The sequence below is a fragment of the Panthera onca genome, chromosome F1 (genome assembly GCF_046562875.1).
Source record: "Panthera onca isolate mPanOnc1 chromosome F1, mPanOnc1 haplotype 2, whole genome shotgun sequence".
NCBI classification, from domain to species: Eukaryota; Metazoa; Chordata; class Mammalia; order Carnivora; family Felidae; genus Panthera; species Panthera onca.
Window position 1 is genome coordinate 16,695,248 of NC_138355.1, and position 15,008 is coordinate 16,710,255.

Sequence of the window (15,008 nt, forward strand, 5' to 3'; positions counted from 1 at the left end):
TGTGTATATATATATATGTATGTATGTATATATACATATATATATGTATGTGTATATATATGTATGTATATATATATGTATATATGTGTATGTATGTATATATATGTATATATATATGTATGTATGTGTACATATATACATATATATGTATATATATATATAAATAATGTTTGTTTATTTTTGAGAGAGACAGCGCAAGCAGGGGAGGGGCGGAGAGAGAGGGAGACACAAAATCTGAAACAGGCTCCAGGCTCTGAGCTGTCAGCATAGAGCCCGATGCAGGGCTTGAACTCACAAACTACGAGATCATGACCAGAGCCGAAGTCGGACACTTAACCAACTGAGCCACCTAGGCGCCCTATATTTATTTTTATTATGACTTAATTTCTAAGTATTCCTGTGCTAAATATCCATATTTGTTCGTATTTTCTGATTCTTTGTATTATGTAACCATTCTAGGAATGTCTAAATACAATTGCTTGTTAAATTAGTTTTTAATTTGCATGCATGGTAAAAATGAGTCTCATATGCTAACCTGGCCTTGAAAAATTATTTACACCAGGCTACTTGTCTCCTGTAGTTTGTAAATTCTGCTTCCAGAGACCCCTGAATTTTCCGGCGTGGGGGTAGAATGGGAGAAGGGAAAGTAAAAGGGGAGAGCATGTGGCCTTTTTTTTTTTTTTTTTTTTTTTTTTTAATTTTTTTTTTTCAACGTTTTTTATTTATTTTTGGGACAGAGAGAGACAGAGCATGAACGGGGGAGGGGCAGAGAGAGAGGGAGACACAGAATCGGAAACAGGCTCCAGGCTCCGAGCCATCAGCCCAGAGCCTGACGCGGGGCTCGAACTCACGGACCGCAAGATCGTGACCTGGCTGAAGTCGGACGCTTAACCGACTGCGCCACCCAGGCGCCCCGAGCATGTGGCCTTTGTGCCCAGTTTCATCAACCATTTTGTTTGAATAATGTCTTCCACTAATTAACAAAAACAAAAAGCTTTTAAAACCATAACTTTAGGGGTGCCTGGGTGGCTCAGTTGTTTGTGTCCCAACTTCAAATCAGGTCATCATCTCGCAGTTCGTGAGTTCAAGCCCCACATCAGGCTCTGTGCTTACAGCTTGGAGCCTGATTTGAGTTTCTCTCTCTCTCTCTCTCTCTCTCTCTCTCTCTCTGCCCCTCCTTGCTTGTGCGTGCGCATGCTCGCTCCATCCCTCTCTCTCTCTCTCAAAAATAAATAAACATTAAAAATAATTACTATATATTGAGAATTTAAAGATTGTTTATACAATTAATTTTGTGGCAAGTACCTAAATTTTAAACATTTAATACCACATGAAATTAATCTCTATGCCTGACTAATTAGCAGAAGAGAGATCTAATAAAACTTTACCTATGAACATTTGCCTCCAGCAGTGTTTTCACTAACTTCAATACAGGATGATGTAACTGAAAATTCTCCAGAGTATTCCCCAGACAAAAAGCTTTCCATTTGAGCTTCAGCTGCTGTGCTTAACTTAATTAACTTTGCTCTAACCCTACTTAGAAATTTCTTCTTTGGACAACATGATCATATAAACATAGCCTTTCTTCAAGTACAAAGTAATTTCTGCACCTAACTTTTTTTTTTTTTTTTTAAGAAAAGCTAATATGTCTCAGAATATAGATTATATATTTTAAGGTAATACAGTCTGTTTGCCTGCCTCTCTCTTTATCTCTCTTTCTTCCTCTTTTCTTTCTTATAAATATTTTGACCTGGTTATAAGCACCCCTTGACATCTTATCTTCCTTTTCATATCATAAGATAAATCCCTCATGATGTGTCTTCATAATCTATCTTACAACTTTTCCTAAACTTAGCTTTCAAATCCAAGTTCCCATAGAGAGCATCATCTTTGGGCCTCAGTTTGTGATGACTATATAATAACTTGAATCAAAATTCACCTATGTCCTACCCATAGAAAATCTCCCAAGTAGCTCCCTACCCACCTCCTTCCTCACTCTCTTGGGTTGTGGATGATATTTTTATCTGAACGGAGTTTCCCTTTACCAAGAAATCGGCCTTCAATAAGTCTACTCCTCCATTGCAGTGAAGTCTCACATTGTTTCCTTTCAAATATTTCTACTTGGTTAAGGCTTTGCAATTCTCTGGGGTGCATGCATGTTGTCTTTTTAGGTTTTTTGTGTCCGTATATAATTATTTATGTAATTTTGTTAATGGGATAACAGAAGCTCTTTGTAGGATATGTCCCTAGTTACTACCTTTATTTGTAAAGCCTTGGTGCAAGCAGTAGTCTTACAGATGGCATATTGTTAAGGGTGAATGATGATTTATATACTAGCCAATAAAACTGATTTTTCACAGTATAGTTTATTTTAACCTTTCTTTCTATAAATTATAATCTCTGGTTTAGGTAGAGTGATCTTTATGTATATATACATATCTGTATGTACACACACATATATATATAACTTGGTTAAAAAATTTATCAATTTTGTTTCCTTCATACAGATGTTTCAGCAGTATCCGAGGATGGCTTATCCTCCTCTTCATGGTCCTCTGAGGTTTCCGCCTTCTTTATCTGAAACGAACAAGTAAGGCTATTAAATGATTAAAGTTGCCAAGGCACATACGCTCATTAAGATTTTCTGTAGTTTGAGTGAGTCGTGATGATTATTGATTCATTATTTTGATCTCACAGTACAATTTCCAGGAACAAATAATTGACCTTTATAAGACAGAACACAAATGCTTTATTCTTCTAAAACGTTAATTGACATAAGATTCTGAAAACTGGAAATCATCACAAAGATGTGACACTTACATTTATCCCTTTTTCTTTCCATGATATTAATGACCTCCCATTTTCTCCACCCCCTTTTTTTGCCAAGCGTAAGACTTGAGCATTTTTCTTATTGATGATTTTTCTTAAAATTCTTCATTTTGATATTAGTGTGTCTTAGACATATTATTCTTTAACATATTTATTGTGTTTTAAATATTTTTGGTGATAAAAAGCCCACTGTCTAATATTAAATACTTACAAAAAAACTGTATCAAATATTGTCCTAAATTTACATACATACATACATTAGAAATTTCTCATACACATGCCCAGTGCAAAATATTTTGTGTATATCATGGTGTGGAAAACATTAATGTTGAATTAAAATGAAATTCCAGTCTTTTCATATTTGCCTAATTTAGAAGCATTAAAACTTTGTATCCTTTCCCCTCATCACCTTTTGTTCATTAGAGGCCTTCGAGGAAGGGGCCCGCCTCCTTCATGGGCCTCTGAGCCTGAACGCCCCTCCATCCTTAGCGCATCAGAACTAAAGGAGCTTGATAAATTTGATAACCTCGATGCTGAAGCTGATGAAGGTTGGGCAGGTAAGAGGCAAAATTAATTAAGCATTTTTAGTTTTTAGATGTTTTTAAACAGTCAGTCTAAGTTTTCTTTAATTTAATAGGTGCTCAGATGGAAGTAGATTATACAGAACAGCTGAATTTCAGCGATGACGATGAGCAAGGAAGTAGTAGCCCTAAAGAAAATAGCAGGTAAGCTGTTGTGATACCTTCCGCAAGCAACAGTATGAATTCGTTGATACAACATCCATTCACGCAGAGAGGCTTCATTAATAGGTATTTATTCTTTTTGTATAAGTTTTCTACATTCTACTCCAAGAATATACTGACTGGGAAGGTGACTAACAAGCCAAAAAATTTTTTTAAAGTACAGCTAATGAAGGAATTAAACTTTGATGTTTCTAAATAAAATACACATTTAGAAAAAAAGATGTTTAGTCGGAGGTACTTAGAAAGACAGCATCAGGGACCATTTCCAACTTGTTACTTGCTCGAACTGATTCATATTTCCAAAATTGGAGAAAAATAACTTGGGTTACTACAGCTGCTTTAATCAAGTCTTTGATTTTTTTGTTTTTAATTTCAAGCAGCATTTCAGTTAAGACAATGAGAGCTTTTACTCTCTTCTCTAACATAGGGGCATCACAGTCAGAAATATATGGGTTATGTAACATAAAAATCAGGCTCTTAAAATATAAGGAGCTTGCATGCACATATTGGTATAGTTTTTTAGCCATGGCATTATGATACACTCCTGTTTCATGATCAGTTGTGAGCTGCCTGGAACTTGTGATTTTAAAAAATGCCATAGTTTGACTTATCTCTTTCATTAAATCAGAGTAAACTAGAATACAGGTATTAATTATAATATTTTTTGGTTACATTTATTTATTTTTTTTTTTAATTTAAAAAAAAAATGTTTATTTTGAGAGAGAGAGAGAGAGACATGGGGACACAGAATCTGAAGCAGGCTCCAGGCTCTGAGCTGTCAGCATAGAGCTGGACACAAGGCCCAGACTCACAGACTGAGAGATCATGACCTGAGCCAAAGTCGGACCCTTAACCAACTGAGCCACCCAGTCACCCCTGTTTGGTTGCATTTAGATGAGAGAGGCTTTTGGGGTGGAGGTGATAGAAAATGGTGGGATTATAATTGATTTGCCAGGTTATATTTCAAGTTGTATGTCCGTATTTGACAACTACTCTACTGTACTTTATACCTTGTGGTAATAAACTGGGCAAGCCCAGTTACTAACACATTAGAGATCTATTAAAGATACACGGTGTATGTTTACGGATTGAATGAATTAGCACCACCAGGTCACAAAATGATCTCATTCTTGGATATACTCCCCCTGTCTCACACTAAAACCATAGGAAACAGTCTTTTTTATATAGATAAAATGCTTTTACTTATGGTATAGTCTATCCACTTAACTTTTTTATTTCATCTGGATTTTTGATTCCTCAGTGAGGATCAAGGTTCAAAAGCCTCTGAAAACACTGAAAACCGAAAAGAAGCAGATGAAGCTTGCAACACTAAATCGTCTTCTCAGGTACCTGCCCAGCCGTCAATATCAAAAGGTCCCTACGGGAAGGGACCCTCATTTAATCAGGTGTGTTGAACTCAGGATCCTTGTCACTGCATATGCTTTGGTTGAATTAATCTTGTAATTATGAAGTTGAAAGAAGAATTAGGAAAAGGAAACTATATTTTGTCTTGAATAGTTTAGATCTAAACCATAATTTTTTTGCATCTTAACAGGAATTGTCAATATAGTAGCTAAAATTATCACGTAGAAACTAAAGTTTAACTTTTTTTCCCTTATAACAGCTTGGCCGTATCAAAATGGAGGGATAAACTGTTTTTCCAAACTAACATTGCTAAGTGCTTTATGCTTTACTAAATACTTGGTAAATCCTAGTCAGTATTCATGTGAAATAGTATGCGGAATAGGGAAATAACACATAAGGAGTAGAGAATTCTATTAAGTGTGAGTCATTTTAAAGAACATTGTTCAAGGAAATATGTGGGTAAACAGATACACTTGATCCTACTTCGAGACATAGCAAAAAATGCATTGTAAGCTGGGAATAATAAAGGGCTGTCATCCAGAGAGTCACTTAACTCATAATGTACTCAGCATGTATTTGTTGAATTCATATGCAACCTATGGAGGATCTGGTCCCTTCAAGGAGGTAGAAGTAGGTAGTTAACAGTCTCTGTAAAACAAAGAGAAAAGACAGCAGACATTGGTTGCAATACAGTGTGATAAGTGGCATGACAGCGTACATAATGAGCTCTTAGAGAATTCTCTGGAAAAGATTTTGCAGAAGACTTGGTACTTGAAGTGAGAATTAGCCAGTAAACAAAGGGAAGAGAGACATTTCAAGCAATGGTAACATGTTCAGAGTAAAGGAGCATGAGAAAGCTTGGCACATTCTAGAAGTCCCCAGTAATTTGATACAGGAGAGGAGTTGGAGAGCTGTGTAACAGTTGATAAGTGTATGCTATACAAGGAAGCTTGAATTTTATTCTGCTTTAAATTAATTAGTTACAATTTTAATGTACATCCAACTTAGCATATAGTGCAACAGTGATTTTAGGAGTAGATTCCAGTGATTCATCCCCTGTGTATAACCAGTGCTCATCCCAACAGGTGTCTTTCTTAATGCCCCTTACCCATTTAGCCCATCCTCCTGAATTTGATTCTTAACGCAGTGGTTAGCCATTGGGGAGTAAATTTGTGAATTCTTAAAAAGGATTTTTCAAGGTTTTTTTTGTTCTGTTTCTAATAAAATTCGTGTTTTGTGTGATTTTTAACTTACTGGCTTAACATGGAGAGTGATAGTTGTAAGAATAGAGGAATGTCATATACCATATCTTGATGTCTTGATGTTTTGTGTGTGTTTGTGACACTGATGCATGTATTAGCAAGTGAATAGTCTGTGTATCATATTTAGTTCTGATATGTTTTAGATGTTTCTTTTCTTTAGGTAAATCGCATACATTTAGTTTGTCATTAGGAAAAAAATTCAGAAAAAGAAAAGGGCTAACATAAATAAAGTGATAAAATTGGAGGCATACTTCATAGCCACATCACTTGTGGTAGAATTTTAGAATTTATACACTAAAATTCTTCTTTCTGCAAAGTTCATTTGAGGTTCTAATCATGTTAAAGTAGCAAAGTGATTTTATAGAATATAAAGTTATTTTGCAGTGAGTAGTGTATTTTTATTGAAAAAGAGAAAAGGATGAAAATGGCTTACTTTTTGCAATCTTGTAGTCCTGAAAAAATTGAGTATGTTCAGAAATATTTCCAGTAGATCTCTTTTATCTGATTAGTTTGTAATTGTCCTCATCTTTATAATAGGAACGTGGACCGTCTTCACACCTGCCGCCACCTCCAAAATTGCTTGCACAACAGGTAAATCTTAAACTCTTCTTAATGGTCTGTATGAATTATTTGATTTTACTTATTTTAATGGTAAGATTTCAGTGTTTGTTTCTTATGTATAACTTTTATGAAACAGTTACAGATTTTACCTTGTTAGCTCTCACGTGTCTTCTTCCTCTTTTTTCCGCTACTCTTCATTCTCAACTAATAAGCATGCTCCTAATTTCACTAAGAAACGAGAAGCAACCATTTTCCCTTTTCAGTGCCCTTCCTGTCCTCACTACTAAGCACAGCCCTTCTACTTGTTCCCTTGATCCCCTCTTCTGTCACTTACTGGTAATATTGTCTCTCATCTTAAAAAAACTGTTAAGAAAATAACCCATCCCTTGACTCTCACTGCCCTCCATCTCCTTGTAGTTTCTACCCCATTTCCCTGTTTTCCTTCATGGCAAAACTGTCTTAGTGAGTAATTTACACTTAATATCTTCACTTTCTCATTAACCCTTAACAGTCAAGCTTTTTCATCTATCGCTGTACCTTTGAAACTATTATTATGAAGGTCGGTAATGATTTCCATCTTGCTGAATCCACTTCTCTTGTCTTCATTTTACTTAATCTCCGTAGCTCTTGGCAAGGTTAACCTCTCCGTCCTTCTTGAAAGACTTTTTTTTTTCTTTTTTTTTTTTTTTAAACTTTTGAGCCATCACACTATTTTGTTCTCTTCAATTTGTATTTCTTCTGGGCCTTTAGTACCTTTGGGTGTTGGAGGGTTAAGGGCTGTGTTGTCATTCCTTTCTCTAGCCATATCCTTTCCCTGGGGGATCTCATCTATGTGCTGGTGGTACTCAGATACATGTATCTATAGCCCTTAAAGCTCTACCCTAACTTTAAGAATCATGTATTTAGTGATCAATTCAGCATCACCACTTGGATTTCTGATAGGTATGTCCAAACTGTAACAACAGTAATAACACCTCCCACCCCCATATAAACGTACGGCCCTGCTTCTTCCCTGGGCCTCCCATCTTAGGCAATGGCATTATCATTTACCCATTTGCTCAGGTTGAAACCTAGAAGTCACTCACAAATCATCTTTCTTTTTTATCATACATCCAGCCTATATGTATCAGCAAATTATGGCATCCCTATCTTTGGAATATATTCCTACACTGAGTACTCACTACCGTCTGTTATATTTCATTTGAACTACCACAGTAGGTTCCTAATAGGTCTTATTTTCCACTCCTGTTGCCTGCTTACCTGCCACCCCCATCCTAAATTCTATAGTAGATATAATCCTTGAAAACTATATATGTTAGATCAGTGATTTCTTGCTTAGGTCCTTCCAGTGGTCTTTAAGGTCTCTGTCTACTCTCCTGATCTTACTTACTTTTCTCTCTGTTCTTGCCGCACACGGTTTATTGAAGCACCGAAAACATACATTTTATTTGCTGTTCCCTCTAACTAGAGGAATGTTTTCCAGAGGTTCTTCTTCTGACCAAAATCTTTGCTCAGGTGTGACCACTTCAGAGGCCTTCCGTGATCACCCTATGTGATAGGTATATCTACCACAACCGTCACCATCATCTTCACCATTTTCCTTTGAACCACTGAATGCTCTTTATAGTATTTTTATATACACACAAGCTAAAACTAACCTCTAGAGGAAAATGTAGAAGAAAGTCTTTAAACTTGGACCAACAAAGATGGTCTTAGATAAGACGCAGGATGCATGAATTAGAAAGAAAAAAATAATGTCAGTTAGACTTTGAAAAACATCTCTAAGACAATGAAAAAATATGTCCTACAAAATATTAATAATACATTTGACCAAGAACGTGTACTGGGATATATTTAAAACAAAACAAAACCCTTTATAACTAATAGTTTTCAATTAGCAATAATCGCGCCTCGGATAAACCTCATTGGCTACGATACTGCCACTGCGCAAAGCTAAAACCCTTTATAACTAATAATAAGACAAATAGCCCAACAAGATGATTCGAACGTTCACTTCACAAAACGAGATCTACAGATGGCCAATAACCACATGAAAAGATGTTCAGTTTTTTGTTTTTTTGATTTTCTTTTTGAGAGCGAGTGTGCAAGCAGGAGAGGGGCAAAGGAGCAGAAAGACCGTCTTAAGTAAGAAGTCTCCACGCCCAACGCAGGGCTCAATCTTACAATCGTGAGATCATGACCTGAGCTGAAATCAAGAGTAGGATGCCTAACCACCTGAGCCACCCAGGCGCCTCAAGATGTTCAGTATCGTTTTACCACCAGGGAAATGCAAATTAAAACCCCAGTGAGGGGCGCCTGGGTGGCTCAGTCGGTTAAGCAGCTGACTTCGGCTCAGGTCATGATCTCGCGGTCCGTGAGTTCGAGCCCCGCGTCGGGCTCTGTGCTGACAGCTCAGAGCCTGGAGCCTCTTTCAGATTCTGTGTCTCCCTCCCTCTGACCCTCCTCTGTTCATGCTCTGTCTCTGTCTCAAAAATAAATAAACGTTAAAAAAAAATTTTTTTTTTTAAATAAAAAAAAACCCCAGTGAGATTTTATTATGGATCCAAAATTTAAAAGGCTGGTGACATGAAATGTCGGTGAGGGTATAAAGCAGCTAGCACCCTCGTATGTTGCTGGCGGGGCTGTAAAATCTTGTAATCACTTTGAAAAACATTTTGACAGTGTCTTATGTAGTGAAACACATACATAACACATGACTCTGGCAGTTTCACTCCTTGGTATTTATCCAAGAGAAATGAAAGCACATACATTTACACAAAGACTTAGGCATGAATGTCCATAGCTGTTTATTCATAGTTAAAAAGCTAGAAGCAGTCCATGTGTCCGTCCCACATGAAGTGATGTGCCTATGATGGAATATTGTCCAGCAATAGAATGGACCACATTACTGATGGACACCTCAGAACTATCATCCTGAGCACAAGAAGCCAGGCACAAAAGAAAATATAACTTGATATATCCATATATATGAAACTCTAGGAAAGGTAAAACTGCTCTATGCTGCAAGAAGTAGACCAGTGGTTTTTTGGGGTCAGGGGCACTGTCCTGACAGAGGAGTGAAGAAATGTTCTCTCTTTTTTTTTTTAAGTGTTTGTTTTATTTTATTTATTTATTTTAATTTTTTAATGTTTGTTTATTTTTGAGAGAGCACAAGCAGGGGAGGGGCAGAGAGAGAGGGAGACGCAGAATCCGAAGCAGGCTCCAGGCTGTGAGTTGTCAGCACAGAGCCTGACGCGGGGTTCGAACTCACGAACTGTGAGATCATGACCTGAGCCGAAGTTGGACGCTCAACCCAGTGAGCCCCCCGAGGCGCCCCAGTGTTTATTTTTTAGAGTGTGTGTGTACAAGTGGGGGAGGGGCAGAGAGAGAGGGACAGAGGATCCGAAGCGGGCTCTATGCTGACAGCAAAGAGAGCCCAGTGTGAGACTCGAACACTTAAACTGTGAGATCATGACCTGAGCTGAAGTCGGACACTTAACCAACTGAACCACCCATGCACCCCAGAAATGCTGTGTGTCTTGATCGGGACAGTAGTTACACAAGTGTATCATTTGTCCCTACTCCTCCGACCTGCATTTAAAATATGTGCCTCACATTTTATGTGAATTCTATTTCAATGAAGTTGCTTTTTAAAAAATGATTGTTCTTTAAGTTTACTGCGTGAAGTAGGTACTTTTGTATAATTTTATGTTTGAAGCTCATCTCTGAGCTGGAGATGAAGTAACTAAACACCAGAAAGATAAAGTGGTTTGCCTAAGTCAGCACTGTTAGCAAATGATAGAGTCCGGATCATATTTTTTTTATATAGCCCAGTGTTTTTGTTGTACCATTATTTTCTCGTTTGTGAGGATTCTGACTGGTTACATGGTTTTTAGGGTTTCTTTACCCTACTAGGTACTAAAATCAGTATTTTTAAGACAGTTTTTTTTTTAGCTCCTTAATATTTCAGACTTTCAGGTGCTCTTTTTATTTTGCTTATTTCTGCATAGTTGCTGGCAGTGACTGTAGTGGTTTTAGAACACATCGATTGAAACGTAAATCATTAAAACATAAAAATCTCTCACGGGATCTCCCACATTTCACTATGGGTTCTAGGTATGCGTTTCTAGATCTTTCAGTTTAAAGGTAGAAAATTCTATCTGTGCAGGCTGATTTCTAGGAATCTTCCCTCCTTTGACATGTCAGCAGTAGGGGGGTCTCCTCTTCTTCACCTAGCGTCTCTGGGTGTGTTTTTTCCCTGTAATGGTACCTTTATATTCTCAGGGCTCATGTGACACAGTTTTGCATCTTTATGGACTTTTCTCCCTCCTTAGGCATTCCATCTCTGACAGTTGGTGCTCTGAAAAGTGCTCACATTCTAAATTTCCTTTGTGTCTAAATTTAGATTTTGAAATTCATGTTGTGACAGCTTCTAATTTTATTCAACAAATTCTGAGTGAGCAGTAATGTCTGCCACAAGAAATAGGTGCATGCGCAATAAATGTTAGATGGCTAGATTAATTATTCTGGTCTTAGTTTGGGGAATTTTCTGAATTTAATATTTTTCCCATGTTGCTTCTTGTTTGCATTTTACTGTGCGTGTTTTATCAGGAATAGTTGTGACATTTTGTGGAGTTTTTCCTGCCCCCTTCATGTCAGAAGTCCAGTGTTGGTCGGAAATAGATTTGTCATATTCACCTGATAATTTATCATAATGTTGCAGCATCCTCCTCCAGACCGACAGGCAGTACCTGGAAGACCAGGCCCTTTCCCCGCCAAGCAGCAAGTACCGGATGAAGATGAAATATGGAAGCAAAGAAGAAGACAGCAGTCAGAACTTTCTGCCGCAGTGGAACGTGCTCGGAAACGGCGCGAAGAGGAAGAGCGAAGAATGGAAGAGCAAAGGAAGGCAGCGTGTGCAGAGAAACTGAAACGGTTGGATGAAAAGCTTGGCATAGTGGACAAACAGCCATCTCCAGAGGAGATTAGAGAAAGGGAGCGAGAAAAAGAAAGAGAGCGCGAGAAAGAACTTGAAAAAGAACAGGAACGGGAGCGAGAGAAGGAGAGGGAAAAAGAAAGGGAGAGGCAACAGGAGAAGGAGAAAGAACTGGAGAGAGAGCAGGAAAAACAGAGAGAAATGGAAAAGGAAAGAAAGCAAGAAAAAGAGAAAGAACTGGAACGGCAGCAGGAAAAGGAAAAAGAACTGCAAAAGATCAAGGAACAGGACAAAGAATGTGAGTCGGAGAAGAAAGAAAGGGAGAAAGTGGAGGAGAAAATCGAACACAAAGAACCTACTTTAGAGCCTGTGGTAGAGAAACCAGAAAGTGAAAACACCTGTAGTAAAGGTATGCTAGTCTTGTTTGTTCTTATAGAAACTTACGAGGCTTCATATTACCTCTGGTGTGGATGTTTGTGTATTTTTTTTAAGTTTATTTATTTTGGAGACAGAATCCCAAGCAGACTCCACACTGTCAGCTCAGAGCCTGGCATGGGGCTTGAACTTATAAACATGGTCCGCAACTAAGAGTCAGATGTTTAACCACCTGAGCCACCCAGACACCCCTGTGTATTTTTAATACAGGTCTGTAATCCAGATGAGAGTGATTGAGTTTTTTTTTTAAATAGAAGTTGAATTTTATTGGATACTTTATTATCCTTTTTTCCTCAGTTTGTTTTATTATGGTAAAATATATGTAACATAAAATTTACCATCTTAACAATTTTTAGCTGTACAGTTTAGTGGTATTAAATACATTCATAGTGTTGTGCAGCCATCACCACCATCCATCCATCTCCCGAATTCTTTGCATCTTGTAAAACTGAAACTCTGTACTATTAAACAGCAGGTCCCTATTCACCTTTCTCTTCAGCCCCTGGCAACCCCTATTCTGATTTCTGTCTCTGATGTTGACTGTTCTCAGTGCCTCAGATGCACAAAACCCTACAGTATTTGTCTTTTTTGTGATGGGCTTATTTCACGTAGCATAATGTCTTCAAGGTTCTTCCATATTAAAGTTATTGCAGAATTTTCTTCCTCTTTAAGGCTATAATCTATTACCTATGTATACCACATTTTGTTTCTCTGTTTATCCGTTGATGGACACTTTGGTTGATCCCATATTTTACCTATTTTGAATACTCCTGTGAATGTGAGTATACAAATACCTTGTTGAGACCCTGCTTTCATTTCTTTTGATTATATACTCAAGTGGAATTGCTGTATTATCTGGGAATTCTATTTTTAATTTTTGGAGGAACTACTATACTGTTTTTCACATCAAATGCACCATTTTATATTCCCACCAACAGTTTACAAGGGTTCCAGTTTCTCCATGTCCTTGCCAACATCTGTTACTTTCTGGGATTTTTTTGATAGTAGCCTTCTAATGAGTATGAGGTGGTATCTCATTGTAGTTTCGCCGTGCCTTTTCCCAGTTAGTGATGCCACATATTATTATCTTTTCGTGTGTGTGTTGGCCAGTTGTATATCTTTGGAGAAATGTTCAAGTCATTTGTCCATTTTTGAATCAGATTGTTAAGTTTTAGGAGTTGGCTATACATTCTAGATGTTAATCCCTTATCAGATATGTGATATGGCAATATCATCTCTCTTTACATAGGTTGCCTTTTCACTCTGGATATTCTTTTCACGCAAAAACCTTTAAAATTTTCATGAAATCCGTCTATTTTTTTGTTGTCTCTGCCTTTGGCATGAAGTCTAAAAAGTCATGGCCAAATCTAATATGAAGCTTTTGCTGTGTTTTCTTCTAAGGGTTTTATAGCTTTGTCTTAAATTTACATCTTTGACCTATTTTGAGTTCAGTTTTGTACATTTTGTTAGGTAAGGGTACAGCTTTATTCATTTGCATGTGGATATTCAGTTTTCCCAGTACCATTTGCTGAAAAGACTGTTCTTTCCCCCCATTGAATGGTCTTGGCAGCCTTTTCTAAAATCGTTCAACCATGTATGCGATGGTTTATTTTGGGGTCTCAGTTCTTTCCCATTGGCCTTTCTGCCTGACTTTATGCTAGTATCATACTGTTTTTACTACTGTATGCTTTTATTTTTATTTTATTTCAAAGAGAGAGAACATGTGAGTGGGAGAGAGGGGCAGAGGGAGGAAAGAGAAAATCTTAAGCAGGCTTCATGCTCAGGATGGAGTCCATCAAACCCATGACCCTGGGATCTTGACCTGAGCCAAAATCAAGAGTTAAGACACTTGGGGCCCCTGGGTGGCTTAGTTGGTTAAGCATATGACACTTGTTAGCTCAGGTCATGATCTCACGATTTGTGGGGTTGAGCCCCATGTCATGCTGACAGCACAGAGCCTGCTTGGGATTCTGTCCCTCCCTCTGCCTTCCTCTCCCCTGCTCATGCTCACATGGGAGTGCTCTCTGTTTTCTCTCTTAAAATAAACAAACAAACATAAAAAAGCAGTCCGACACTTACCTAAGCCACCCAGGCACCCCTCTAATATACTTTTATTTATTTATTTATTTATTTATTTATTTATTTATTTATTTATTTATAGTATACTTTTAGATCCAGGTATGTGAGTCTTCCATCTTTGTTACCTTTTTTTTCATGATGGTTTTGGCTATTCTGGGTTCCCTGAGGTTCTATGTGAATTTTAGGATGGGTGTTTCTACTTCTGTAAAGAATGCCATTAAGATTTTGAGAGTAGGTTGCTTTGGGTGGTATTGATAATGTTAACAATGTTAAGTCTTCCAATCTGTGAACATGGGATGTGTTTCCATTTATGTCTTCTTTAATTTCTTTAAGCAATATTTTGTAGTTTTCATTGTGCAAATCTTTCACCTCCATGCTTCATTCTTAAGCATTTTATATTTTTTGATGCTATTATAAATGGAATTGTTTTCGTAATTTCTTTTTTAGGTCATACGTTATTAGTATACTAGGGACTACAAAGTTTATGTTTTTAGGAATTTGTTCATTTCATCTTGGTTATCCTATTTTGGTATAAAGCTGTCCATAATACTCTCATAATCCTTTTTGTTTCTGTAGAATCGGTAGTAATGTCCCAATTTCTATTTCTGATTTTAATAAGTTGAATCTTCCTAGTTAAAGGTTTATCAATTTTGTTGACCTTTTCAAAGAACCCACTATTTAGCTGCATTAATTTTCTCAATTTTTCTATTCTCATTGTTGTGGATGTCTGTGTTGATCCTTTATTTCCTTTCTTCTAGTAACCTTGGGTTTACTTTATTCTTATTCTCTTCCCTTACG

The 15,008-nt window shown here is 37.3% G+C and overlaps 1 protein-coding gene and 1 pseudogene across 11 annotated transcripts in view; one reads left to right on the forward strand and one right to left on the reverse strand.

Annotated features, from left to right (window-relative positions):
* Positions 1-15,008, forward strand: part of PRRC2C (proline rich coiled-coil 2C) — a 95,817-nt gene that overhangs the window by 33,270 nt on the left and 47,539 nt on the right. For all 11 annotated transcript variants that reach the window (XM_060643506.3, XM_060643511.3, XM_060643501.3 and 8 more), the window contains exons 7-12: positions 2,508-2,590; positions 3,253-3,386; positions 3,467-3,554; positions 4,834-4,978; positions 6,737-6,790; positions 11,484-12,105. In XM_060643506.3, coding sequence (XP_060499489.3) covers positions 2,508-2,590; positions 3,253-3,386; positions 3,467-3,554; positions 4,834-4,978; positions 6,737-6,790; positions 11,484-12,105 — 1,126 coding nt within the window. The remainder of the gene's footprint in view (positions 1-2,507; positions 2,591-3,252; positions 3,387-3,466; positions 3,555-4,833; positions 4,979-6,736; positions 6,791-11,483; positions 12,106-15,008) is intronic.
* Positions 8,546-8,715, reverse strand: LOC145713381 (U4 spliceosomal RNA; annotated as a pseudogene).